At 46.5% G+C, this 27,574-nt stretch overlaps 1 protein-coding gene across 2 annotated transcripts in view; it reads left to right on the plus strand.

Moving 5' to 3' along the window:
* Positions 1-408: 408 nt before the first annotated feature.
* The window catches only part of MMRN2 (multimerin 2), a 48,669-nt gene continuing 21,503 nt past the window's right edge, over positions 409-27,574 (plus strand). The window contains exons 1-3 of one of the 2 annotated variants that reach the window (XM_078150772.1): positions 409-744; positions 26,581-26,706; positions 27,142-27,248. In XM_078150772.1, the coding sequence (XP_078006898.1) occupies positions 509-744; positions 26,581-26,706; positions 27,142-27,248 (469 nt within the window). In that variant the 5' untranslated portion in view covers positions 409-508. The remainder of the gene's footprint in view (positions 745-26,580; positions 26,707-27,141; positions 27,249-27,574) is intronic. The other variant, XM_020994651.2, reaches the window with a different exon arrangement.

Here is a 27,574-nt window from a genome sequence, read left to right on the forward strand (position 1 = left end):
ATGACAGGGATTTGAACCCAGGTCCTCTCCCTGCAGATGTCCCGTGCCTCCTTGCAGGTCTCCTCCGATCCCAGGCCCAGATCCCCTCTCTGGGAAGTGACAGCTCCAGAGGTGCCTCAAGAAGCCACTGTAATGCTAACATCCTCTTCCTGTCTCCTAGGGAGAAGGGGGCCAGAGCCCCAGTTCCTGTTGACAGATAAGTCTAAAAGGGCCCATCCAGGGACAGAGGCAGCTCTGAATAAACTGTGACCCAAGTCCAGGGCTGCTCTCTTCCTCCCTCTCCCTACTTCCCAACCCCCCACACTGCCCCTCTGAACCTCTTCACAGGAACTCCGCAGGCATTGTTAGGTGGCCTCTGACATTTCCAGGCTGCTGGGCCAGGGACAGCCTCTTCCTCCCTTTGTTGCAAGAATTCAGGTTTTTTTTTTCTTCTTCAGAGGTTTAACGTGAAGGCTTTGAGAACCCAGAGCCTGAAGGCAGGTGCTTCACAGCAAGGAACAAGACAGTGATGGGGCCACTCCTCTTGTGCCTCTGGGGGCTCCTTGGGAGTGGAGCACTGGCAGCCTGGGCTGCAGATCCCAGGCACCATGGGGGCTACCCACAGGGGGACTATGGCCCCAGCCCCTACCCCCCCAGAAGCCCCAGCCCTCCCAGAACTGGGAAGCAGGAGGCTGGGGTCCCCTTTCCCTTGCCTCTGATTCCTCCCCACCAGGCTGAGGATGGACCCAAGGATCCCTGGAGAAGGTAAGGTGGTTGTCTCCTCTCCTCTGCCTTGCCCTAGCCCCACTAGGGTAATCGGACTGTGGGATTCCTTGGGCATCTGATCATCTGAATCTCAGACTGGAAAACGGGTAGGGCCAAAAGGCCCCTGAGGTCTCATCCAAAACTGAGATTCTATGAACTAGGAAAATTAGTTTAGAATCTCTACTTTTGTCATGTGGCTACAGGAAAATCATTTAATCTCCGAACCTCAGTTTCTTCATGTATAAGATGGGTACACCTTTTGAGAATAAAGTGACTTGTCAAGTAAAAGATTTTTCAAAGCAACTAGAACCGAGGATCATAGATTTCAAGCTCACAAAACATCTTGGAGGCCATTTATTTAGTCCAACCTCTTCCTTTTGCATATGAGGAAACTGAGGCCCACAGACTTGCCCAAGGTGATTCAGATAATAAGTGGCAGTCAGGATTTGAACCCAGGTCTTTGGACTCTGAATCCAAAGCTTTTCATGCTCTACCTTGCTCATCTGTTTTCTGGGAGCTTGGCCCCATCAAGGAGGAGGAGAGGTAGAAGTGGAGAAGTCACCAGGGATGTGCTCCCCTGGGTAGATAGGGCAGGTCAGAGCATCAGCGATCATTTTATTCTTTGTCTACTGCCTACCTGGCAGTGTGCTGAGTGCCAGGGATGCAAAGACAGGCAAAAGACAGCCCTTGATGGGAAAGCATTAGAAGGCTTCTGAGATCCCTCCCATCTCCAAATCTGTGCTCGTATGATGCCGTAGCTGCTTGTGAGGGGGTGCAGGGAAGACCGCATTCTCATGAAGGAGGGGGCCAAGAGAACCCAGGGGTGCCAGGCTCCCCACCTGTCCTGAGCACTGTTTGGAACCAGAGTGGGCAAGAATGGAAACCTTCTATTAATAATCAAAGAGAGATGGTGGTTGTGACCTAGGTCAGCTCCTGACTGCTTGAAAGTTTTTCCTTGAAGGAAATCAATTCTGAAAAGCCAGCTCAAGCCAAGGAAGAGGGGGAGGAGTGGGGAAAGGGGTTTGACCTGAATGTGAACAGAGAGGCCTATGGCTGCAGCTTTGCAAGACAGGGCAACTCTGGGGCTGAGCTTCTACACCAGGTCATCTCAGCCATCCAATTCGGTCCAGCCACCATTTATTAAACACCTACTATGTGCGAGGATTTGAGATGGGAACTAGGAATAAAAGGATTAAAAGAAATTCACCGTCCCTGCGCTCAAGGAGTTTGCAATCCAATAGAGGAGATAAGACTTACGAGGACAACTAAGATATGAGACAGAATGCGTGAGGACAAGAGAAGACTCCACTGAGAGTTCCAGGGGAAATTTGAGAAGCAGGGATGGAGGAGACCCCTAAGATGGGCTTTTAAGGCAAGGAAGGCTTTTGACAGCTAGGGATGGGCAGGAAGAAATCAGAAAACAGTCCCCAGGAGAGTTTGTCTGGAACAGAGGACATGAAGGGGATCCCGTTAGAAAAGTGGCCTTTTGGGGCAGCTAGGTGGCACAGTGGGTAGAGCACTGGCCCTGAAGTCAGGACGACCTGAGTTCAAATCTGGCCTCAGACCAAATACTTGACACTTACTAGCTGTGTGACCTTGGGCAAGTCACTTAACTCCAACTGCCTAAAAAAAAGAAAAGAAAGAAAAGTAGCCTTGAGGTTGACCTTGGATGGTTTGAAAGGCCAGGCTGAGGAGTCTGTATGGGGTCTAGGAAACGGGCAGTCACTCAAGGGAATGGCATAGTCAAAATTGGGCCCATTTCCTTGATAGATAAGGAATAGGAAGGGGAAAATAAGCATTTATTAAGCATCTGTTATACCAAGCACTTCACAAATATTTTCTTACTTAATCTTTAAAACAACCCTGAGGGGTAGGTGCTATTATGATTCCCATTTTACAGAAACTGAGGCAGACGGAGGTTAGGTGACTTGCCCAGGTTTGTAGTGGTAGTAAGTGTCTGAGGCTGGATTTGAAATCAGATCTTCCTGACTTTGGGCCTAGTGCCCTCTTCATCTGGGCACCTCACTGCCTCTGGAGGCAGATTTGAGACTGGAAGTTGTGGGAGGGGGCGATATTGCAAGGGCGACACCCAGGGTGAAAGGGACAGAAATAAGATGACAGGGATAGATGGAAGGGATAACTGTGGGGGAGCAGCTCTAGGACAGTGCACTGCAATTAGGGGAGATCCGCTTTCCAGCCAGGAACTGGGAAAAGACTCAAGGTGAATTTCTTCAGGCCTGAAGCAAAAGCAAATCCGTGACCAGAGACCAGAAGCTGAGAGCTATCATGGACTGATGAGATAGGGAGTCAAATCTGGCCAAGTGACTGCCCTCAAGGGGCCTGGGCTGCCCTGTAGGTATAGTGATTATCCATCAGAGATTTTTTTTTTCTCCAGGGCAGTCCTGATTTCAAGAAAATAAAATGCATTTTACAAAAGTCTTTGGTTTTAGCTTTGGAAACTATAATAGAATCACAGAATGTTAGAGTTGAAAGGGACTTTAGCTATTCCACACCCTTACAAGAGACCTCCCTACGAAACACCCACCAAGTGATTGTCCAGCCCTGGTTTGAAGACCTCTGGTGAGAGGAAGCCTACAAGTCCCAAAGAAGGCTGTTCCACTGCTGGACAGCTCAAAACATTTAAGAAGCTTCTCCTGCCACCATTTCTTGAGCTAAAATGTAAATTGTCACATTCCCCTTAATCAAATTTCATCTCAGAGGCAACATGACAAGCAGATAGAGAGTTGGCCTCAGAGCCCAGGAGCCCTGGATTCAAGGCCTGTCTCCCACATACAAGTTGCTGGACCTTGAAGTATGCTGGGTAACTCTCCAGGTGACAGGGAAGATGCATGAAAGAAGCTTCCCCATCTGAGAGGTCCCCATGTCTATCAAATCCCAAATCCAGGCCTTCTCATTTTAAAATTTCATTTTATCCAATTCAGCCCAACGCTTTCACCTCTCAATAACATTCTGGATCCTGACCTCCAGTGGGTTAGCTGTCCCTCCAAGCTCTGTGTCATCTGTGGATTAAACGAGCATGCTGATTGTGCCTTTGATCAAGTGACTAATAAAAAGTTAGCTGCAGAGTACCCAGCACAGATCCCTGGGGCACTCTACCAGAGACTTCCTTCTGAGTTGACATCCAGCCATTAACGACCACACTTTGAATCTAACCATTGAACCACTTTGAATCTACACAATTGTATCATCATCTAGGTGGTATCTTTCCCTCTTTTCTACAAGAATGAGCTACTCTAGGAAATCTTGGTAGACTCTATCCACAGCCTTCTCCTAACTCCCAACTTAATAACTTCATCTACACAAGGAAACAAGATGATTCTGGCATAACTTCTTGCTGATAAGCCCATGCTCGCCCCCTTGCTTTCCTAGGTGGCAGAGTGGGTAGGTTGGCAAATTTGGAATCAGGAAGTCCTGAATTCAAATTCTGCCTCAGAAACTCGTTGTATGACAATAGGCAAATCACTTTATTTCTCTAAACCTCAGTTTCCTTACCTGGGGATAATAATTACACTTACCTCAAGGGCTGTTGTACAGATCAAATAAGATAAACTGCTTTGCAAACCTCAAAGTGTAATGTCATTATTTTATCTTTGGTAACATCAGACTCACCAATGTATAGCTTATGAATCCATTCTCTTCTCTTTTTAGTTTTAAAAACAAGGTAGGACAATATTTACCTTTCTCCCATCCTGTAGAGTCTCTCCTGCTTTCCACAGTCCTTTAAATGTCACTGACATTGATTCAGCAATCACTCCTGCCTGCTCTCTCAGAAATTCATGTGGGCCTAGTGACTTGGACTCATCCAGAGCACCTAGGCCCTCTGGCCAGTTCCTTACTTATCCTGAACATCAGCTTCCAATTAGCCATTCCCTGTGGAACTCTTTCCAATCCAAAAGTCACTGTTCTTAGCAGAATAAACAGACTTACAAGAGGAACTAAGCAGTGAAATGAGAAAACTAACCCCATGGTAAATTTTTTTAAAAAAAGCCCAATATAGAAAATTGGTTGACATCACGGTATTGCTGAAGGCTGGACCTGTTTGATGAGCTAGGAGAGAAAGCCAGAGAGCCAGAAGGACAGAGTGAGACGCCCTTGGAAAGGCAGGCAGAAAGGATTTCTGTGGTGGGGAGGGAGTGGGAGGATGGTGACAGTCCTTGCTTAGGTGATGGAGCTTGGGGCTTACTTCTGGCATTGGTTATTCAGAAAGTTGGCCACTGAAGGTTAAGCTCCATCTTGCTCTGAGATTGGGACATTGCCCAAATGACTTCTGGAGGTTTTAGCTCCAGGAAATAGCCGCTGTGGGCCCTACTCTCCCATTATGGAAAGTCAGTCAGTCAAGAAGCGTTTATTAAGTACTTCCTATGTACCAATCACTGTGCTATGTGCTAGGGATAGAGAGAAAAGCAGAAAGTTTATCCCCACCCTCAAGGAACTCATATATTAGTGAGGGAGACAACACATAAATCACCAGGTACATATAAGACAAATACAGAGCAGAGAAGGGTAGTATGAAAGGGGAAGACATTCATGAAACCATCTCCCTAGGAGAAAGGCAGGGCTGGTTAGCTCCTCCAAAGATAATCAAACACTCTATGGAACTTTGTAAGTAGGTGATCTCTTCATCCCCAGACTTAAGCCCATCATAGCTTAATGGCTAGAAAAGGCCAGTAGAGGTCATTCTATCATTGCCTCCATCTCTGGTGAAGTCGGGGCTAAAACACTAGGAAGTGTCAGATGAGGGTGGGGGAGAGGGGAAGAAGAGGCTGGTAGAAAAAGGTAAGGAGAGTTAGTATCACTTTCTTCTTATTAATTTAGCCCCTAGGGACCAGAAGGAGTTTCTCCCTGGGCTATCCTCTGCTCCAAGGAAAGCTCCCTAACTTGAGGGTAAATTGTGTTGGGCAATGAATTGCTCCAAAAATCCAGCTTAGCTCTAGTCCTTCACAGAATGACTAACTGCCCTCCAGAGTTTGCCCACAGTCCCAGAAGGGACTTTGCTGAGCCTGTCCAGGGATTGTCCTTGGACATGTCACTAAGTTAACTGGAATTTCCTCTCCCACTCCCTTTGGGTGGAGGGAGAGGAAGCATCCACTTATTTAAGTGATTACATAAAACTTAGGCAGAAGTAATGAAACCTCCAAGCTTTCAGGAGACTCTCATTAACTCACAGTGAGGCCAGGGTTATAGAACAGGTGAGTGAGCTCAATTTGGTGTGTCCCACTGGGCAAATCCAAAATCAGCATGGGGGTGTCCGGAGATGGCAGTCACTATTTTCTTGGAGGCAATGAGAACTGGCTATTTTGGCCTCAGTGAACATCTTTCTGGTATAATAGAAAGAACAACGGATGAAGAATCACTTAATTGCCTGTGCTCTCACTTACCACCTTGGGCAGGTCATTTAATATCCCAGGGCCTCAGTTTCCTCATCTGTAAAATGAGACAGTTGGACTAACTGGCCTCAAAGATCCTTTCCAGCTCTAGACTTGTGATCCTAGAGGATCATGGACCAAGCCAGGCCTTGGGAACCATAGATAGAATACCTTACAGGTGTTAGTTACCACCTCTATGCTCCCTGCCAAACACACACACACACACACACACACACACACACACACACACACACACACACAATCTGGGACTAGGTAACGTTCTTTTATACAAATTCTCATGACCTTATTCTGGTGCAGTATTTCTAAATGTCTCTGTAGCAAGTATATTCTGGGTCTACAAGTCCAGAGCTAGGTCAGCTACATCTGCCCCTTTGGGACTCTAGGTGTGCCCTGATAAGCTCTGGGGTATTTTTTCTGTCATGCAACAGAATCAAGCTCCCATCAGATGGGTCCCTTCTACGTGCTTTTAAGGGTCAATGAAGAGCCTCCCAGTTCCATTTAACCCCTTAATATCAAGAAGCTTTCTCAAAAGGGCATTTACTTCCAAGATATAACAAAAACAAAAGAACAAAGATTTCCCCCCAACCTCTCTAAGACACACTCTCCCTTCTCCTGGCTTAGCCTCGAACATAGCTCAATTTCTACATATCATTAGTCCCACCAAGTTCATGTCCAAATTCAGCATCAATACCAGATGAGTCCCGGTCTTAACCATTTCAAGGCTAGGACCTGAAGGTCCCTCCTTTCTCCTCGATGCTAAGCAGGCTGTAAAAGCCAGATGGTGAGATGTTGGGATGCTACTTTTCCTTCATCTAAAAGGGAAGAATAGGGAATGAGGCAGGAAAGAACCCAAGCCTAAATTCACAGGGTCACAGAGCGGAGAAGGCCCAAAGCAGGACAGGTTTCTCTCCCACTGGACTCCATAAATGAAGTAATCAAGCAACTACACAGTAGGCTGAAGAGTACGAGGCTGACAGGCCTTTTGGATACCTCGGTAGCAGGTCCAAAGGCATCCTCTTCTTCATGTGGTTAGCCAACGTGAACCAGTTTCAGAATATGTGTGGATGCTTCAAAGCCTCTCCACTTTCCTAGAAGCAGGTGCATTGGCCTCTCAGGTATGGAGAAGTAGTATCAGCGAAGCACACTAATGCATTCAAAGCATTCATCAGTCCTGATTCTGTCTCTATTTCCATGCTCCTCTTCAACACCTCAATTTTTCAAGCATCTGTGAACTCCTTGACGTGGATACCCAATCCTCTGATGCAGGTTGCAACTGTTCTAATTATTAGCCATGGTCTTCAATAACATTACTCCACAGCTAACTGAGGGCTCAGAAAGTAGACCCTGAGCTTTTCAGGCTTAGTGGGATCTGCTAGAGCTTGAGCTCTGCTGAAAAGCCTTCAGGAACCTCATGCCTTCATGAGTAAAAGATGTTGTTTGGGGCCTTTCCTTGCTTTAATTTTTCCATGTAGAGCAGATATTTGAAAGGGCAGATGATGGATAAAAGTGTAACGTACAATCTGTTTATGTAAGATGTTTTGGAAACTATTTTAACTGGAAAACTAGAATCATGGAATCACCAGGCCACTATCTCACCCTTTCTCTCAGTTTCAATACCTATTGTTTTTTATTTCAAATATGTGATTGTATTAGCTCTTTCCATATGAATGAGTTCTCCTCATTTAATTTTAAAAAAAAACACTCTAGGGGCAGGTAGGTGGCACAGTGGATAGAGCACCAGTCCTGGAGTCAATAGGAACCTGGGTTCAAATCCAGCCTCAGACACATAACACTCAGTAGCTGTGTGACTCTGGGCAAGTCACTTAACCCCAGTTGCTTCACCAAAAAACAAAAACAAAAACAAAAACAAACAAACAAACAAACAAACAAAACCCACTCTGTACCAGAGTGAGGCATCAATATCATTACCATGATGAAGGTGGAAGGAAACAAACATTTTAAAAACACCTACTATGTGCCAGGCACTGTGCTAAATACTTTACAAATATTATCACAGTTGATCCTCCAAGAACCCTGGGAGGTAGATACTATTATGATTCCCATTTTGCAGGGAAGAAACTGAGACAGACAGGGGTTTAATGACTTGCCCAAGGTCACACAGCTGGTAAGTGTCTGAAGTCAAATTTGACTTTAAGTCTTCCTGGTTCCTAGGAGCCAGGAACACTTGAGTTCAAATCCAGCCTCAGATACTTACTAACTGTGTGACCCTGGACAAGTCATCTAATTCTGTTTGCCTCAGTTTCCTCATCTGTAAAATGAGCTGTAGAAGAAAATGGCAAACCACTGCAGTATCTTTGCCAAAAAAAAACCCAAATGGGGTCACAAAGAGTCAGACTGAAATGAGTGAACAACAACTTCCTAGCTGTATATATTGTTATGTTATGTTACGTTATGTGTTTTTGTATGTTGTTATATTGTTAAGTTACATTATGTTATATTATAATGTTACAATATTACATATTTTGTTATTACATACCATATAAATATGACATATAGCTATACTATGTTATATTGGGTTATATTATATTATTATATTATAATAGTAGCTAGCATTTATATGATTCTTAGATTTGTAAAGGTCACCTTAGTCAATGCTTACAATAACTCTATCAGACAGGTGCCCAGAACATCAGCTGTTTCTTTATTAATGAAGGTCCAGCTCTGAGTTACCTGTCCCTGGTACTGAAGGTAGAGCTGGTAGGGCTGCAGTTAAAGCAAAGAGACAGCTTTGGGGCTCCACCAACCTACCACCCACCTTGGACGATTCATTTAATGTCTCTGGGCCTCAGTTTCCTTTTTGGTGAAATTAAGGGGTTGAACTGCATGGCCTCTGTGCCCTGCACAGCTCTCCATCCATCATCCTATGACTCACTCTGGTTGGCGTGAGAAAGGAAGGAAGCCGCCTCACTTCCGTCTGCTTTGATTGCTTCCTCAGCTTCCCTTAAAAGGTAAAAGACAGGGATGTCATTCTTCCAAACAGTCTAGGGCCATGACTGGCCAGAAGGGAAGAAAGCATGTGACCCCAGAGTAGCTCTGCCCACTGCACTCCTAGGTCTGCACAAGGCAGACACCCTCTGCAATAAGGGAGCTGATGGTCCTTTAATCAAGTACACAAGCATCTCTCGATGCCTACCATGTGCTAAATACTGTATCACTACAAGACAGCAAAGAACCAGACCCTGCCTTCAGGGAGCTTATATTCCATGGGGGTAAAGGAGAGTGGAGAATGGAATAACATTTGAAAGGGCATTGCAAGCCTTAAAAGGATAGAAAGGTTAAATATTATTATTAAAGCATATACATTTTTCAAATGAGAAAACTGAGGCTCCGAAAGGGACATGCCTCCTTCAAGACCACCCAGCAAATAAAAGGCAAGGCTGGCACTCAAACCTAGTTCTTCTGTGAAGTCCATACTCTTCTTCCTCGACATACCACATCCTTGCCCCAAGGTGTTTACTTGGAGTTCATTTACCAGTCAATTAGTAGAGCCAGTCATCCAATTGAAAGGGACCTCAGAAGTTCTTGTCCAACCTCTAACCCAACAAGAATATTTTCTAGGTGCTCAGGGGATAGAGTATTGGACCTGAAATTAGCAAAGCCTGATTAAAATCTGATCTCAGGCATTTACTAGCTGGGTGACTGGAAGCAAGGCACTTAACCTCTATCTACCTCAGTTTCCTTATCTATAAAATGGAAAAACAACAGCACCTACCTCCCAGGGTTGTGGTAAGGATAAGATGAGATCTTTGTAAAGCGTTTTGTGTATCTTTGTGTAACATTAGCTAGATGTTGTTGTTGTTGTTATAACAGAACCAATGTGTTATCCAACCTGAGCTTGGAGACCTCCAGAAAAGGGGTACACACCAGCTGCTGAGGCAGCTTGGTCCACTTTTGGACAGCTCTGATTATTACCAAGCTCTCCCTTCAATAAAGCCCCAACTTGCTCCTCTCTGTTGTCCTGGCTCTGCACTCTGAGATTGAGCAGAGGGAGGTTAATCTGTTTTGCACTTGACAGGCTTTCAAATGGTCAAGTGTCCCCCAAGTTTCTTTCAAGCTAAGCATCTCCAGCCTCTTTCATTCAGGAACTCAAGGCCCTTCATCATCTTCTTTGGCCTCCTGTAGACATTCAGCAGCTTGTTCATTTTCTGCCTAAAAAGTGGTGCTCAGAAAGTAAGACGGGTGCTTCCAATGTGGTCAGCCTCCAGCTGAGCAAAGCTGCGTGACACTACCTGGACATCATGCCCCTCAAGGCAGCCTACTCTGATCGGCCAGCTTCTGGCTGCTCTGCCCCGTGACTGATGCTGGGTTTGTAATCCACTGTGGCATAAGAAAGACACAAAAGCTTTTTAAAGGAAAAGGATTAAACTCATCCTGCCATCCCTAGAGAGGAAAACTGGGGAGCAATGGGGGCAGGTCATAAGGAGGCATATTTCAGCTCAATATTGGGGAGACCCGCACAGGATCACAGGGTTTGAATTGGACAGGACCTTCAAGGTCATCCACGCCAGGGTTATGATTTTGAGAAGTCCAGTTATTTGTCCAAGGTCACATGGGTAGTGTTGTCATTTCTGTTGAGGGCATCACCACACTCCTAGTCCCCCAGGCTCGAACCTCTCTCACACACCCCATGTCCATCTAATTTGCCTTTGGAACATGTCTTCAATGCACCCCCTTCTTTCCTCTGTCATAGCCCCCCACCCCCAAACCTGTTAGGCCCTCATAATTTCACACATGCAGTATTGCAGCGGCTGCTGGGGAGGGGTGGGGTCTGTCTGCCTCAAATTCCAACCCCCCCACTCCAATCCATCCTACATTCAGCTATTAAATTAATCTTCCTAAAGGGCAGCTCTGACCAGGTGACTCACCCTATTTGGTTGACTTCCTGTCACTTCCAGTATAAAAGATAAAATCCTCTTTGTCATTCAAAGCCCTTCACAACCTGGTCCCCTCCTGCCTTCCCAGTATTCTTACACTCTGCTCCCCTCCACCACACACACACACACACACACACACACACACACACACACACACACACATGCACACACACTGCAGTCTAGTGATTCTGGCTAGACTTTCATCTGTCCAGGCACGGGCATTTTCTCTGGCTGTTCCTCCAGCATAGAGACCTCTTCTGCCTCACCTCTGCCTCTGGTGCCCGTCAAGTCCCAACTAAAATCTCATCTCCTAGGAAATACCTTTTCCAATCCCCCTTAATTCTAGTATTTTCCCCTCTATTGATTCTCTCCAATCTATCTTATAGAGGTCTTATTTGCACATGGTTGTTTGCATTTTATGCCCCCCACCCATTAAATTGTGAGTTTCTAGAGAGCAGAGACTTGTCTTATTTCCTTATTTAACAAGTAATAGGTGCTTAATAAATGCTTGTTGAATGACGAAGCCAAGCGCCTCTGCCCACTGCACCACACTGGCTCTGGAGGTTGTGATCTTCCTGTCTCTAGTGGTCTTCAATCAGCATTTGATGACTACTGGTCAGATTGGACGAGATGACCTCTGGGGTCCCTTCCAGCCCTCACATTCTCCAATTCTATAATATTCTGTACTGTGTATACGGGGGATTTTATTTTATTTTGTGTTATTCATTCTGAAGTCAAGGTCATCTCACCCGTCCCCCAAGGAAGAGGTGGGGGCATCTGAGGATGACTCAGCAGACTGAACACTGGGAGTGGGTGGAGCAAGGAGCTAAGCCCAGAAAAACTGCCCACTGTTTATTGGCCCCTGTGAGTGTGGTGTTATCTCAGCTCTGCCAATGAGCTGGGAACCACAGAGTCCTGGAAACAGGAATCCATCTGGGACGTTGGCTCGAACAAGAGGGAGCAGCTCAGTCAGGTGGAAGATGAGCTGGGGGCTAGGCTTGGGTTCACATAGGTTCACATCTCAGGTTTTGGAGGCTCACGGACCACTTGGTCCCAAGGCCACAGGAGCTGCAGAGTCAAGGATACCCAGAGGCTGCCGAGATCACCAGTAAAGCCAGGATCAGTCATTATTTAGGATCATAGGATTTAAGGCTAAGCTAAATGGAATTTCATAGTTCATCAAGACCAACCCTTTCATATCAGACAAGGAAACTGAGGCCCAGAGAGAGGAAATGAATTTTTGGCAGTCCCGGGGCTAGCAAGCAGCAGAGAAGGGGCTGGCCACCAGGAGGTGGGATATAGTGGAAAGAGGCCCCGGTTCAGTGTATTTCCTGGCTTTACTCACTTTCTACTTCCCCCTCAGCTGCCTCCCCACCCTGGGGAGGCCTCCAACCAGGGACTGCTCCCTGATTGGTGAGTCCTTAACCTGGACCACCCCAACCAAGCTCCCTTCACACTGCTCTGTCAAGGCTCCTTCACCCCCTGGGCACCATCCCTGGCCCCACGCAATGACCCTGCTCCCTCCTCACCCACCTCCTTTCCCTTCATGTTGTCATCCCCCATGAGAATGGTTGCTTGTATTGGTGTCCTCAGGGCTCAGCAAAGGGCCTGACAAGGTAAGAGCTTAATAAATGCCCTATTATCTATCTATCTATCTATCTATCTATCTATCTATCTATCTATCTATCTACCTACCTATCTAATCATCTCCCTATCCATTCACCCATCTATTATCTATCATAGGACTTAGATCAGAAGGGGTTCTAGAGATTATCTGGCCAGCCCCTTTTACAAATGGGGACACTGCAGTCCAGAGAGGACACATGACTCAGGCTGGTAAATTTCCTTTAGGAAAATTGACCAAGCCAGAGAGGACAGGTCAAAGGTAAGAGAGAAAGCCACAGCCAACAACCCTCACTGAGCAGCAGAGTACATAACTGCCAGTATTAGGACAGGATGTCAAAGCTCTTCATTGGCTCAAGGCCAGAGAGTCTTCAGTAAGGGAGGTGTCTTTAATTTCTCGCAAGCAGGAAGCCAAAGAGAAAAACATGGGGGGAAACAGCAAGAAGGGACTTAAAAGAGGGGTTCCTGTTGCACAGATGTGCTAGGTGGCACCATAATGCATAGAACCCCAAAGACTCATCTTCCTGAGTTCAAATCTAGCTGTGTAACCCTGAGTGAGTCACTTAACCCTGCTTGCCTCAGTTTCCCCATCTGTACAATGAACTGGAGAAGGAAGGGCCGAACCACTCCAGTACCTCTGCCAAGAAAACCCCAAACAGGGTCACGACGAGTCAGATGCAACTGAAGCCACAGAGCAAGGCCACAACTACACCTGCTATGCTGCTGTGGGCCTGGGGATCCCACACCTGGAGATAAGGGGTAGAAGGCCCTCTAGTTTACACATGCAGCCTTCATCTCTCTCCTGAGCTCCAGAACCACATCCCCATCTGTCTGCTCAATGTCTGCAGCTGGTGTTCCACAGGAATTCCAAACGAAACGTGGCTATGTCACTATCTTCCCTCTTAATCTGCCCTTCCTCCTAACTTGCCTAGATCTGCCGAAGGGCTCTCCTCCCTTCCAATCACCCAAGTGACTCTGAGTGTCCCAGGAGAGTTCAGCCTCCTACTCCAGTGGCCCAGAGGCAGGAAGTAGACTGAGGAAATGCCTTGGAGGTCACCCAACCCCAATCAAAGCAGCAAGAGCTTAGGAAGTGTCTGCTCCAGGCCAGGAACCATACAAAGGGATGAGATCTAAAGACAAGTGGAAAAATAACTCCTGCCCTAAGATCATAGATCTAGGCCTAGGAGGGACCTCATTTTACAGATGAAGAAACTGAGGTCAAGAGAGGTTATGTGACTTGCCCAAGGTCACACAAGTAATAAGTATTAGAGACAAGATTTATTAATAATAATTATTATTATATTGCTTTAAGGTTTGCAAAGTGCTTTATGAATATTATGTCATTTTATCCTCACAACAAACCTTGGAAGTAGTTGCTATTATCATCACCATTTCTTACATACGAGTAAACTGAGGCAGACAGAAATTAAGTGACTTGCCCAGGTCATACAGCTAGTAAGTATGTAAGGCCAAATGAGGGGGCTGGGGATAGAGCATTTATTAAGCTCTTACTATATTCCAATCAATTTGCTAAGTGGTAGAGACAAAAATATAAGTGCTAACAGGCAGGTTATACCAGCAAGGCAGTCTACACCCTCAAGTAATTTATACTATAACAGGATAAGATAATTTAAAAAGGGGTATCTAGAAATCTGGGCATGGCACATAGTGAACAGTCAGTGGGGAAGTGAAGGGGAGGCCTGGGCCCTAGCAGCATAAGGAAAAAGCTCACCTATCAGCAACAGAGGATGCCAGAGTGAAGCCTGAGTTTCTGGTGGAGTAGAGATAGAAGGTCTCTGATGCTGGGCAGTCACTTGAGAGATGCCCCTTCCTTCCTCTCCCCCCAGCTCCACCACCCACATTTCTCCATATTCACTTGTCTTAAGACAAACATCCAGTTTCAGATTCAGGGAGGCTAGGGATGGGCACTCTCCCTATAGGGTATGGGAGTCTTTGAAAGCAAGTTACAAACAAATTGTTTTTCTTTTTTTGTTTTTCTTTTTCCAATGGGGGTGGAGGGTAGAAAGGAGAGAAAATCAATTTCTGTACATTTTTTTAAAGAAAGAGGTAGGGGTGCCCCTGTGGAATGCCCTTTCAGAGGAGTTCAGGCATTATTACTTTGCCTTAACTGTCTTACTTTGTTGCAAGAGATTTTTCACAAAGTGAGAATAATCTGTAAGTGTCTGTAATGTAAGAACAAAGCTGGACAGGGAGACAAAAGCAGTGATGCTGAAAGCCTCTCTATTCAGTCAACCCCAGAGGATTTTAGACTCTGGTGATGGTGTCATTGACATTCAAAGGAGGCACTCGGGAGGATAATCACGGAGAGTGCCAAGAAGCAAGATTAAGAATTCAGCAGGCCTTCCTTTGGCTTTCCCTTCTTTCTCCAGGAGCTCTGCACTTCCTTCAAACAAGATCCTGAATGTTCTTTGGGGGAGGGAGCTGGACACCTCCATTTCACAGGCACAGAAAGAAAGAGTCAAGATGACTTTCCCAAGGTCACACATTTCCTTCTCCAGCTCATTTTACAGATGAGGAAACTGAGGCAAATAAGGTTAAGTGACTTGCCCAGGGTCACACAGCTACTGAGGGTCTGAAGTCAAATTTGAACTCAGCTCTTCCTGACTCCAGGCCCAACGCTCTATCCATGACACCACCTGGATGCCCCACTGCTGAGAGTATATACAATATTCTAGACCCATAGATCCCCACGTCTGCAAAATAATGGAGGGAAATACATTTTCTCCTCACTTCTTCGTGGGGTCACTGCTCTAGAGCTGGAAGGGTAAGGTCATTTAGTCCAATCTCTTCATATCACAGATAAGGATATCAAGTAACTTACCAAGTTCATAGAGACAGGATTGGAACCCAGGTTTCTTCCCCCTAGAGCTGGCATATTTTGCACTATGCTCTGCCTGCCCCTTTTTAAAAGGAGAAAATCATTCCCAGGCATCTGGGAGGGGGTCCCATGAGCCAAGGGCTCTTTGCCAGGATGCCTATGAATTCCTGGATGCCTGGGTCCAGTTGGGGGGGCCTGCCCCAGCCCATCTATAGGATAGACAGCTGGCTGCCTACATCCACCCCTACCCATGACCTCTACCCTCCACCCTCTGCCCCCCCAGGCTGCTGCCAATAGAGTCACTCAGAGCATGTTTCCTCCGTGCTCTACTGAGTCCATACTCGTGACAAACAAGCAGTGGGTGATTCTTCTAGAAGGAGGAGGGCACGCCCTCCTACCCACCAGGGTGTTTGGAGCAGATAAAAATTGGGAAGGGGAGGGAAGTGGTGCTGCCAGGAGAGGGAAAATCCTACCACCCTTGGCCTGGGAGAAAGCTGGGGCCCTGCAGGGAAGTGAGAACAATGGGGGCCCCCCCTCCAGGACTGGCCTTTGCCACTTCTTCAGGAAAGTGGCTGCTCAGACCAGCCCTGAGTGAGGACTGTTGATGAAGCTGGAGCTCCAGCCAAGAACAAGATGGAAAAAGAAATAAACGGGAGCAAACGTGTCCTTGAGGCCCCGCCGACCTTTGCTGCCACCCCACGTTGATTCAAACATGGACTAAGTTTCCTCTAGGCAAGAGCTGGGCTTTGAAATCAGAAAGCCAAAGCTGGGCTTGGAATTAGGAAGACCCGAGTTCAAATACAGCCTCCTGAGATTCACTTAACCCTGCCTGCCTCAGTTTCCCCAACTGTAAAACAAGAGGACTGTTGTAAGAACCAAATGAGATAGAATTCATAAATTGCCTGGCACACAATAGGTGCTTAATAGATGCTTATTTCCTTCCTTTCCAAATCTAAACGCCCTGCTGCTGTCTTCGTGACCTTGGACCTCCCTGAAGCTGTTTCCTCATCTAGTCCAACTCTCATTTAGAGGGCTGGGCTGGATGGCCCTGAGTTCTCTTCCATCTCTAGATTCGTGATTCTATGAAGAAGAGATGAGAAAGTACTCTTCTCTCCCTTCCCTTTCAGGAATGGGGTGAGGTGACTGAGGCACACTGGATATACCATCCTGCCTAACTCTGGGCCCACTTCCTTTGTGACCTTATGCAAATCAGGGAACCCCTCTGGGCCTCAGTTTCTTTATCTGTCAAATGACAAGAGTTAAACTTGATAACCTTCAGGTCCCTCTGGCTCTGAATGTATGATTCCAGGGTCCTAATTATCATCTCTATGCAAATGACTCTCAAATCTCCATTTATGGCCTTAATCTCTCCTCAACTCCTGGCCAACATCATCAACTGCCTGTGGGAGATCTCCACTTGGATGTTCCATCATCATTCTCAAACCCAACAAGTCAAAAATGGAACCCACTTTCTCCACCTCTGTCCCCCAAATTTATCCCTCCTCCAAACTTCACTATTTCTCTTCAGTCATCCAGGTTCCAAAGCTCAGTCACACTTAACTCTTTCCTCTCCCTCATCCCCTTTAGTCAATCGAATTCTATCAATTCTGCCTCCATGACACCTTTCATATCTGTTCCTTTCTCTTTCTCCCATAGCCAACAACCTACTTCAGGCATTCATCACTGCTTTCCCAGACTATTGTAATAAGCTCCTGCTTGGTCTCCCTGTTTCCAGTGTCTTCCTCCTCCAATCCATCCACCACGTTGCTATCAAAATAACCTTCTTAAACTCAGCTCTGACCCTGCTACTGCCTCGCTCAAAAATCTTCGGTGGCTCCCTCTTGCCTCTTAGTTAAGATTAAAAAGTCCTCAGTCTGACAGTTAAAGCTGATTTCTGTCTCTCTTCCCTTCTCTTCCCTTCCTGGTCTTTTTTTTTTCATATTATTCCCTTTCATGTCCTATATATCCCATATATGAGAAATCCGTATATGAGATCCTCGATTCAGATCTGGAAAGGACCTTGGAGGTCATGGAGTCAATCTGCCCATTTGAGAAAAGTGAGGGTCAGAGGGATGCAAGTGACTTACCCAGGGTCACACAGCAAGGGTGTCTGAAGCAGGATTCAAATCCAGGTCCTCCTGATTCCCAGCCACAGCACTCTATCCCCTATTCCACACTGCCCTCTTCCTTCTGGAATGATTTTTCTATTTACTAATCTAAGTCCATGTTGTATCTCCACCCCCATCCCTTTTCTTTTGCCATGTTCCAGCAGAATGGAAGCTCCTTGAGGGCAAGATCTAGTTTGGCTTTTGCCTTTTGTATCTTCATTCCCTTTATAACCAAGTGCCTTGCACATAGTAGATGCTTTATAAACGCTTGTTGATTGACAGGTGTGTAACTCCAGTCTAGTAGATAGAGCCTTGCCTATAGGAAGTGCTTAATAAATGCTTGTTGATTGCTTTGTATCCCTAGCCTAGCAAAGTGCCAAGTACATGATAGTCACTTAACAGCTATCTTTGAGTGTGATTGAGGGGGTTGGGTTAGATAACCCTTCAGGTGGTTTCTAGCTCTAGATCTTATGATTCTCTGTCTGGGGCAGACACTTTGGGCAATCCATAGCACTGGCTGGACAGAAAAGGAGAGTTGAGCCCTGGGCCCCAATGTGGGGTTGAGCTTGGTTTCTTTTGGACTATATCTGTGATTACTTTGAAAAAGGGAACTCTCAAGTGAGGAAATTCCCTCCACTGGCACAGGTTAGCACCTTCTTAGTGACGCATAGCCTCACGGACTTTCCTGGAGCACTTGGAGGTGACACCGTTTGTCCGAGGGCCACATAGCCCGTATGTATCAGAAGCAGGATTTTAACTCAAGTGCTCCTCTCTCCAAGGCCAGCTCTCTACTCACTGGCCCACCCGGCTTCTCTTTGCCCCAGGTGAGAGATGTCATCCAATTCCCTGGGTCTGAGAGGCATTGCCACCCTCCCCTCCATGGACTGTGGAAATAGAGATGTCCTCTTCCTGAGGTCAGGACAGAGCTCTGAGGAGCGCAATTGGAGGAACTGATGCCCAAGGATTCGGTTCAGAGAGGGCTGGCAGCAGCCCAGCATGGATGGAGCCAATCCAAAATGGTGGCTCTTATTTTCCACTCAAGATCATTGTCGAATGGAATAACCATTAGACACACGCACTGCCGAGCTTTCAAAACCCCTCAGGGGATAACCATCCCATTCTACCCCAGCCAAAAGAGAGGGGAAAACTGAGGTGGAGCAGATTTCGATCCTCATTAAACCTCATTATGATTTGTGGGTTTCAGAAATGGAAGGATCTTGGAGGCGGTCGAGCCCAGCCCCCTTCTATTACTGAGGAGCAAATGAGGCCCAGAAAGGGGAGGTGACTTAGGGAGATACAAGGTCACACAGGGAGTAAGAGGAAAGGTAGGGTTCAAGTTCAGGCCTTCGGACACGGCACTACACCTCCCCCTTTTCTGTTAGCGGCAGCCCGTAACATTGGCCCTTCCACTAGGGCAACGGTCTTAACCTAGGGTCCATGAACTTGCTTGCAAACATATTTTTTGATGGCTGCATATCAATACAATCAGCTTCCTTTGTAATCCCGTGTGTTTTATTTTACGCCTCCTTCTGTGGAGGCTTCACCAGACTACCCAAAGAGGGCTGGACACATACATAGTTCAGAACCTGTGCACTTGAGTGTGGAGGAAAGCAAAAAGGTGCTGGCTCCTCACACACGTTCTTCTTGCTGTTGTTAAGTCGTGTCTAACTCTTCATGACCCCATTTGGGGTTTTCTTGGCAAAGCTACTGGCGTGGTTCGTCATTTCCTTCCCCATCTCATTTTACAGATAAGGAAACTGAGGCTAACAGGGTTAAGTGACTTGCCCAGGGTCACCGAGCCAGTAAGTGTCCGAGGCCAGATTTGAACTCAGGTCTTCCTGATTCCAGGCCTGGCGTTCTATCCACTGCACTACCTAGCTGCCCCCCTCTTCCCTGGCACTTAGCAAGATGTGTAATAAGGGCTTCTTGACTAACCACATTGGTCTAATACAAGATGGTGAGTGGAACTAGCATGAATTAAAGCCTAGAGACCACAGGGCTTGGGAGGTGTGGTACCATCAGATGAAGGTCCCGGCCAAATTTCCCACTCTTTGGTTTGGCTGGAAAGAGCACAGGATTTGGAATCAGAGAACCTGAGTCTGAGTCCTAATTTTGCTAATTACCCCCTGTTTGGCCTTGGGAAAGGCATTTCACATTCTAGACCTCGGTTTCCTAATTTGTAAAAATGAAAGAGTTAAACCAGATAACCTCTGCTATCCTTTCAAGCTCTAAATCCTATACTCCTTTCACATCTCATGACCCAGTCTGGAGGGCAAATGTTTATCCCAAGCCATAACAACTGAGCCACAGACAGCTGAGCAAGATGTCTTTCTCGGTTCCTTTTTGGAAGTGGGTGAACCATTTGCTTCAGTGTCTAAGGCTTTTTATGTTCCCAAATCAATGGGTCCCCTGAGAGGCCACCTCCTGAGCCTTGCCCTTCAGGGAGACCCAAGGCAGGAAGGTGAACAGACCTCTGCTTGGATTGGAGACCAGCCACTGTTTCCACCTATGGGGCCTAGCTGGCTTAACTTTCTATCAGTTGAGTCACTTTCCCATTGAATCCAGGACTAGCTCCACACCCTAGGACCGGGAGAAAAGGAAGGGTAAAAATAAACACTCCTATGCCCCTCCCTCCTCCCACCACAAGCATCATATCAAAGCAAGGCATGCTTCGACTACAGCATTCCACCCAGACTCTTCTCATGCCCAATTCTCAGCTTCCAGTTTGGTTGGTCATGTGCCAACCTACTCAACATCTACACTAAACACCAACCCACCTGGATCCTCTCGTCTACCCAGAGTCACATAACAACCCCAAGCCCACAGATTCCAGTCATGCACACACACACACACACACACACACACACACACACACACAGCAAGTGACAGTCAGATTTGAACCAAGGACCACTACCGCCAAATCCATCATTTTTTCTCCAGTACTTTGCTTCTTTATCATATGAGGGAGAGGGAGTGGGTGGCCTCTGAGGGCCCTTCTTGCTCCTGTTCTCCGACACCTAGTTCCCACTATCACTAGAGAGAAAACAGGTCCAGTCTGCAACATTCATCAGGGCAGGGCACACCAAAGAACCAGGAAAGACTGGGCAGCATTGCATTTCAGTTCCATGCAGCAAACAGAGAGTAAGTAGGGGCAGCTAGGTGGTGCAGTGGATAGATTACCGGCCCTGGATTCAGGAGGACCTGAGTTCAAATCCGTCTCAGACACTTACTGGCTCAGTGACCCTGGGCAAGTCACTTAACCCCATTGCCTAACCAAAAAACAAAACCATAGAGTTAGTGACAAATGAGTGCAGTGGTCCTGCTCAGGGGTATCAAGAGGAGCCAAGACCCCCAGATCTCAGTCTCATGAGGGAGCCCCAGAGAAGTGTCTGTGACTGCCAACCTTCCAAACTGGGTTGGGCTTCGCATATTCTCCGTCCCATGCCCCCATCCCTTCTTCCCTCTGGATTTCTTCCCCCTGACCTAGGCATGTCAATTATATAACACAATGTTGTAGTAGTAGGAAAAAGGACAATTTACTACTTAAAATAGAAATGCTGGAGAAAACCAGGTGACCAGTAATAACAGCACCTACCCCGAGGGTTATTGTGAGGATTAAATGAGATAATTGTAGAGAGCTCAGAGTAATACCAGGCACACAGAAAGAGCTTTATAAGTGTGGTTGCTATTATCAGTATTATGTTCACTGTCAACATTCTCAGCCTCAGTCTCAGCAAGCCCACCCACCAACCTCCAGGTCTCCAGTTCAATCTCCCCTTGCTATCCTTGCCCCTTTACTCAACAGGACGAGGGTCTGGGGTGCAGGGGGCCCGCTAAGGCTCTCGGGGTCTTGGGACATGATAGGCGTCTCAGCCCCAGGAGCATTGAGACCTGCAAACATGGCTTCTCCAGATGGGAACCCCAGCCCAAGGGGAAGGTGCCCTGGAGCTTAACATGCCATTGCCAGAGCTAGTTCTGGCCATGATCCTCTTCTCCTCACTGCCTGGCCAGGACTCCCTATGCTCCCTTCAAAATGGCCATGCTTCTTCCTAGACTCTGATGACAACATTATTGCGGGAGGATCGCCATGCTGTGGGACTGCCACATAGGCTCGTAGGAAAAGGAATTCCTTTAAGGAAGGGGAGGGAGAGAATAAGAGTTTATATAGCACCTACTATGTGCCAGGCAGTATCCTAAGTGCTTTACAAATATTATCTCATTTGATCCTCACAACAGCCCTGGGAGGTAGATATTATTATTATCCCCATTTTACAGGTGAGGAAACTGAGGCAGATAGTAGTTAAGCCACTTGTCCAGGATTACACAATTAGGAAGTGCCTGATACTGGATTTGAATTCAAGGCTTCCCAGTGCTTCATCCACCATACCACCTAGCTGCCAACCAGGCAAACATCCACTTATATGTGCACACATATATAAGTACAATTTAAGGGAGACTGAGACAAAGGCAAAGGAGGGCTTCTAGACAACGGGCTTAAAGAAAGGTGAGGGGGAGATTGTTTCCAGCTGAGGCAATCAGGGAAGGCTTCCTGGAACAGCTGGCACCTGACTGAGCCTTAAAGGAAGAGATAGGTTTCAATAAGCAGAGATGAGAAGGGCATGACTTCCAGGTTAATCTGGCATAGAAGTTGGGGAAAAGAACACAGAATGACTTGGGGGACAGTACCTCAATTTGTCTGGAAGGACCTCTCTAGTACATGAAGAGTAGAACCAGGAAAGAAGGCATGAAAGGTCAATGGGAACCAAATTGTGGACGGCCTTCCCTGCAATCCCAAAAGCCAGTGTCCGCAGTTGGGAGCAATAGAATGTTTTTGAGCAGGAGATGTCTGTGGTCAGGCCTGTGTATTAGGAAGGCGAATATGGCTTAGAAAGGAATAGAGCTAGAGACCAGTCTGGAGGCCATTATAACTAGGGTGGGAAAGGAAGGTATGGGTGGGAAAGATATGGAGGAGTAAGGAAACTGATCGGATACAGGAGAGAGAGAAGAAGAGTCTCAGATGTCTTTGAGATTTAGAATCTGGGTGACCGGGAGGAAAAGGTGCTCTCCCTGCCCTGTTAGCAGGCACAAAGCCAAAGTCAGATTCCAGGCCGCGGGTCTGTTTTCAGGCAGCTGCCACCCCGCCCTGGGGTTGCGCTTCATTAATGTTATCTAACCATGTAGGCCTCAGCCCTGTCCGCAGCAGCCGGTGGGTGGAGGGATTCTCCACATGGGTCTGGGAACCAGATACCAGAGGGCCGTTTCTGGAGTCCTGCTAATACCGCCATGCTCATGTGCTCCAATCCAGCCTTCTGGCCTTCCAATGGAGTTATCATGTCCTGAGGACAGGCATCATTAGTGATTTCTGTTCCCACTGGCTTTGGCAAATCTCCCTTGCCCGAACGCCATGATGCTTGTCAGTGTAGTTGATTGACACCCACCCGTTCACAGCTGGACCTTTCTCAGAATTAGAGAATCTCAGAAAGCTTCCAAGACCATCTACTCCAACCCACTTCTGGCTCACACTGACTTTGTGACTGTAGGCCCCTCTGCCAACCCATCTCTGGATCTATAACATGAGATGCCCTCCTGAGGGTCCTTCCAGCTCGGGAACCGTGATCCTCAGAACCCACCCCTGAACAAGAATCCCTTCTCCTACAGAATAGGCTTTCTTGAGGCCCCCCAGTGAGGGGGAGCCCACCTGCTTCCAAGACAGCCCCATCGACTTTTGGCTCGGGTGCTCTGTACATCCCTGACGGCATGCCCAAATGTTGCTTAGCTGGGGCCCCGACCTATCCCTGCTGGTTCAGCCCTCTAGAACTAAGGAGAATAAACCTGATCCCTTTTCCACGGCAACGGCCCCTCCGATTTCTTCTCTGTCCCCACCCTCTGTGATTTATAATGTTGATCCTTGTTCCAGAGGCCAGATCTGGTGTGGGTGTTTTCCTTCGAAATGTGAATTTTTTTGGTTCCTGTGTTTCCATGCGATCACTCACACACACACACTCACACACACAATTCAAATGGGCTTTATCAGAGAGGCTCTTGTCCCTCGCCCCTTTCTTACAACAATGAGGCATTTCATATCAAGGCCTGCTCCAAAATCGTGCCCTGACATTTCCAAATTCCTTCCCCCTGACTCAGTCTGGTATTTAGAAAACATATTTGGTTTCCTTCCCAATTTCCGCCCACTTACTCACCTATTGAAATTGTTTTATATAATTTTGTATGGGCCAGAAGGTTTGCTACATAGAGTATGGGAGCTGGAGTCAGAAGTCCTGAGTTTGAATCCTGATCAGACACTTACTGGCTGCGTGACCAGGGCAAGTCACTTAACCTCTCTTGGCCTCAGTTTTCCCACCTATAAAATAAGGATAAAACTAACATCTTCACAGGTTGTTGTAGAAAATGTTTTGCAATTGTATAAAATGCTTAAAGCAGTAGATATTAAGAATAATTAATCATAATAATTATTGATGATAATAAAGGGGTAAGGATCTGACTTATAATATGATTGGCATAAAGAATTCCCAAGTGTGGAAACTTCCTTTCCAAGAGTGGATCAGATTTTTTCTTCAAATTCTAGCCTTGGAAAGGTGCCCAAAATCAAATAGCCAGTAGGTGCTCAAGGCAGGGCTTGAGTCCAGATCCTCCTAGCTTCAAGGCCAGGTCTTTATCCATTCGGCCACATCACCTTTCTTGACTTTGTATGTTCTTTTTCATTGGGCTGTGCTATGCCCCTATAAATTCCTTCAGGGCAAAGTGTTTCATTTTTGTCTCTGTATTGCCATTCCTGCACATCTTTTCTTGCTGCTCAGTCATTTTTAGTCAGGTCTCACTCTTCATGACCCCACTTTGGGGGTATTCTTGACAGAGATACTGGGATGGTTTGCCTTTTCCTTCTCCAGTGCATTTTTACAGATGAGGAAAATGAAGTAAACAGGGTAAGTGACTTACCCAGGATCACACAGTTAGTAAGGGTCTGAGGCTAGATTTGAACTCAAGAAAATGAGTCTCCTGATTCCAAGCTCAGTGTTCTATGCACTATGGCACTCCCTAGCTGTCCCAGTCCTGCACATAGGATCCACTTAATGATTGTTAAGGAGACTAGTCAATTGCTCAAGTATTTATTAAATACCTACTGTACTCTGTGCCCAGCCACTTCCTAGCTCCCTAGCCCAGGCAAAAACGGGAGGCAATAAGATAGAGTGGAAAGAATGCTGATCACCAGCAGACTCCGGGACAGGGCTCAAATCCTGACTCTAGCTCTTGCTAGTGATAGGGCCCATGGCTACCCCTGTTTCCTCCCCTGCAGCTGTCCCAAGGAAGGTGCTTTTCAGCTCTGAATGACATAGAGTGTGAGCTGTGGTGACTCCTGAAGAGGAGAAGACAAAGAGGCTAGGGGACAAAAGTGCTAGTCCATCCATTTCATTGCACAGATGAGGAACGTGAGGCCCAGACAAGGGGCGTAACTTATTGAAGGTCACCCAGGTGGTGACATGAAAGAACTAGAATTGGATCCCAGGTTCTCTGTTGCCACTGCATTGAGGTGATTGGGATTTTAAAAAGAGATCTGGAGGAGAGAGAGAGAGAGAGAGAGAGAGAGAGAGAGAGAGAGAGAGAGAGAGGGAGGAGAGTTGAAGCAGGAGGAGGAGGAAGAGGAGGAGGAGGAGAGAAGAGACAGAAATTTATTAAGGGGTTTTATTTTCTTTTCATTGATTGGGGAGGTGGAAGGGAGAAAATAGATTTTTACTAATGGGAAAAATTTTTAATTTAAAAAGTTCAAAATTAAATTAATTTATTAAAATTAAATTTAAAAGCTCTAAGTTCTAAACCTGGTTTCACTGCCAGTTTTGTTATGTGAGTCTGACATGCAACTTGGCTTCTAAGTCTTTGTTGACACGCATCCCTCCCCCCACCCCCAGCAGAACCATGCAAAAAGTTGGGAGAAAACGTTTTTCTTGTTCATTACTCTTGGTATGATTATTGTCCTACTTCCCTTGGAAACTTAGCCCTCAAGTGCTCCAGCATCTCAGATGATGAGGCTAAGGATGGCAAATCCCAAGAAGTGTCCAAAACAGAAACTGGAAACAATGCTAGAGCAGGATTCTTGAACTGTCATCTATAAATTTGTCTTTTAAAAAATTTTTGATAACTATTTTTCAATATAATTGATTTCATTTCTAACCTTACTATTTTATTTTTATGAATTTAAAACTTCATTCTGAGAAAGGGTCCCTTAGCTACTCCAAACATTGCCCGTAGGGTCCATTACACAAAAAGGCTAAGAACCCTGTATTAGGGGTAATGAGAAAGGGAAACAGCCAGGACTTCCAAACCAGCCTCCTGTCAGCGCATTTATTCAAATAGGGGTAAGTGGGGGAACAGGAATTAATAATGCAAGTTCTCCATTTGAAGAGGGAACTTTATGTTAAGTGCTAATGGATCCCCAGAAAGCCACTGTAGGCTAAGCTCTTCGTGGAGGGGTGGGGCTGGGTGTATGATGGATACACAGGTAGGGAAGGGACTTCTGGCCCATCTGGATAAGAAGAAATATGAGCATCAGTTGAATGATGGGGGCAGGAGGAAATTGAAGACTGTATCCAAGCGTCTGATGGGCTAGTTATTTGAAAAGGGGCTCAGAGTTCTACTGCTTGGCTCCCGAGGTTAGAACTAGGATTAATGAAGGGAAGATTTCAGCTCAACAACCGGAAAACCTAATGCTCAGAACTGTCCCAGAGTGGAAGGAGCTCCCATTGGAAGCAATGGGTTCCCATCATGGGAGGTCTTTAAATGAAGAGGCCAGATGATCAGTGGTTGGAAACATTGTAGAGGGGATTCCCCTTCATGGAAGGATCACAGAAGATGACATTCAAGGTCACCTCCAATGCTGAGATTCTGAGAGTCTATGAAATGAACATTAAACAATAATTCTTTGATTTTTTTTCCTCCCTTTTTCTTTCTAGTAATTGGTGCCCCTACCGGCAGTCCAGGCTGGTCACCTTTGTAGCCTCCTGCAAAACTGAGAAGTTCTTTGTCCATTCTCAGCAGCCCTGTCCTCCTGGAACTCCTGATTGTCAGGTCAAAGTCATGTGAGTGGGATCCAGAGGGTGTAGGGGATTGATAAAAGGGGAAGAGCCTCACTGAAGCGCTTGCGCTCTCTCTCTCTCTCTCTCTCTCTCTCTCCCTCTCTCTCTCTCTCTCTCTCTCTCTCTCTCTCTCTCTCTCTCTCTATCCCTTTCTCTCTCTTTCTCCCTTTCTCTCTCTCTTCTCTCTCCCTTTCTCTCTCTCTTACTCACTCACTCCCAATGATCACCCAGCACCAAGAAAAACTGTCAGGGTGTCTGGCCCTGGCTTTAGAGAACAAGAAGGCTCCAGGCAGAGGGAAGCAGCAGGAAAGAGTGGGCTGCTAAGATGGGGTAGGGTGAGAAGAATAGAGGGAAGGGTGAATCTCCAGGTTTTCTTCAGAGCAGAAGCATGTGCCAGCTGAATCAGCAATGGTTCCCCAGAGTCTTTTCTTCTTCCAGGTACCGGATCTCCCTGAAGCCAGTGTACCAGGTGAAACAGAAAGTCCACACCTCTGTAGTCTGGAAGTGCTGTCCTGGTTACACTGGGGCTGACTGCCAACATTATGGTAAGGCTGGTCCCCAGGTTCTACAACATGGGGAGGTGGGGAGGGGGCATTTTTCATCATGGTGTTCCCAGGGGAGAATCTCTAGATGACCAAGTGGAATGCCCCTGTCTCCTTGTGACTTTCCCTGCCTATCACAGCCTACTTCAAATTCAGGAAAGAGGGGAAGAGGAATAGAAGAAGCATTTAAATAGTGAGTACTAGGAGTTAAGCACTGTGCTATGTGCTTGTTAAAATATTATCTCATTTGATCCTCACAATAACCCTTAGAAGTAGGTGCTATTATTATCATCCCCATTTTACAGATGAGGAAATTGAGATTGAGTGAC

This window comes from Phascolarctos cinereus, unplaced genomic scaffold, assembly GCF_003287225.1.
Source record: "Phascolarctos cinereus isolate Bilbo 61053 unplaced genomic scaffold, phaCin_HiC Scaffold_3;HRSCAF=262, whole genome shotgun sequence".
Taxonomy (NCBI): domain Eukaryota; kingdom Metazoa; phylum Chordata; class Mammalia; order Diprotodontia; family Phascolarctidae; genus Phascolarctos; species Phascolarctos cinereus.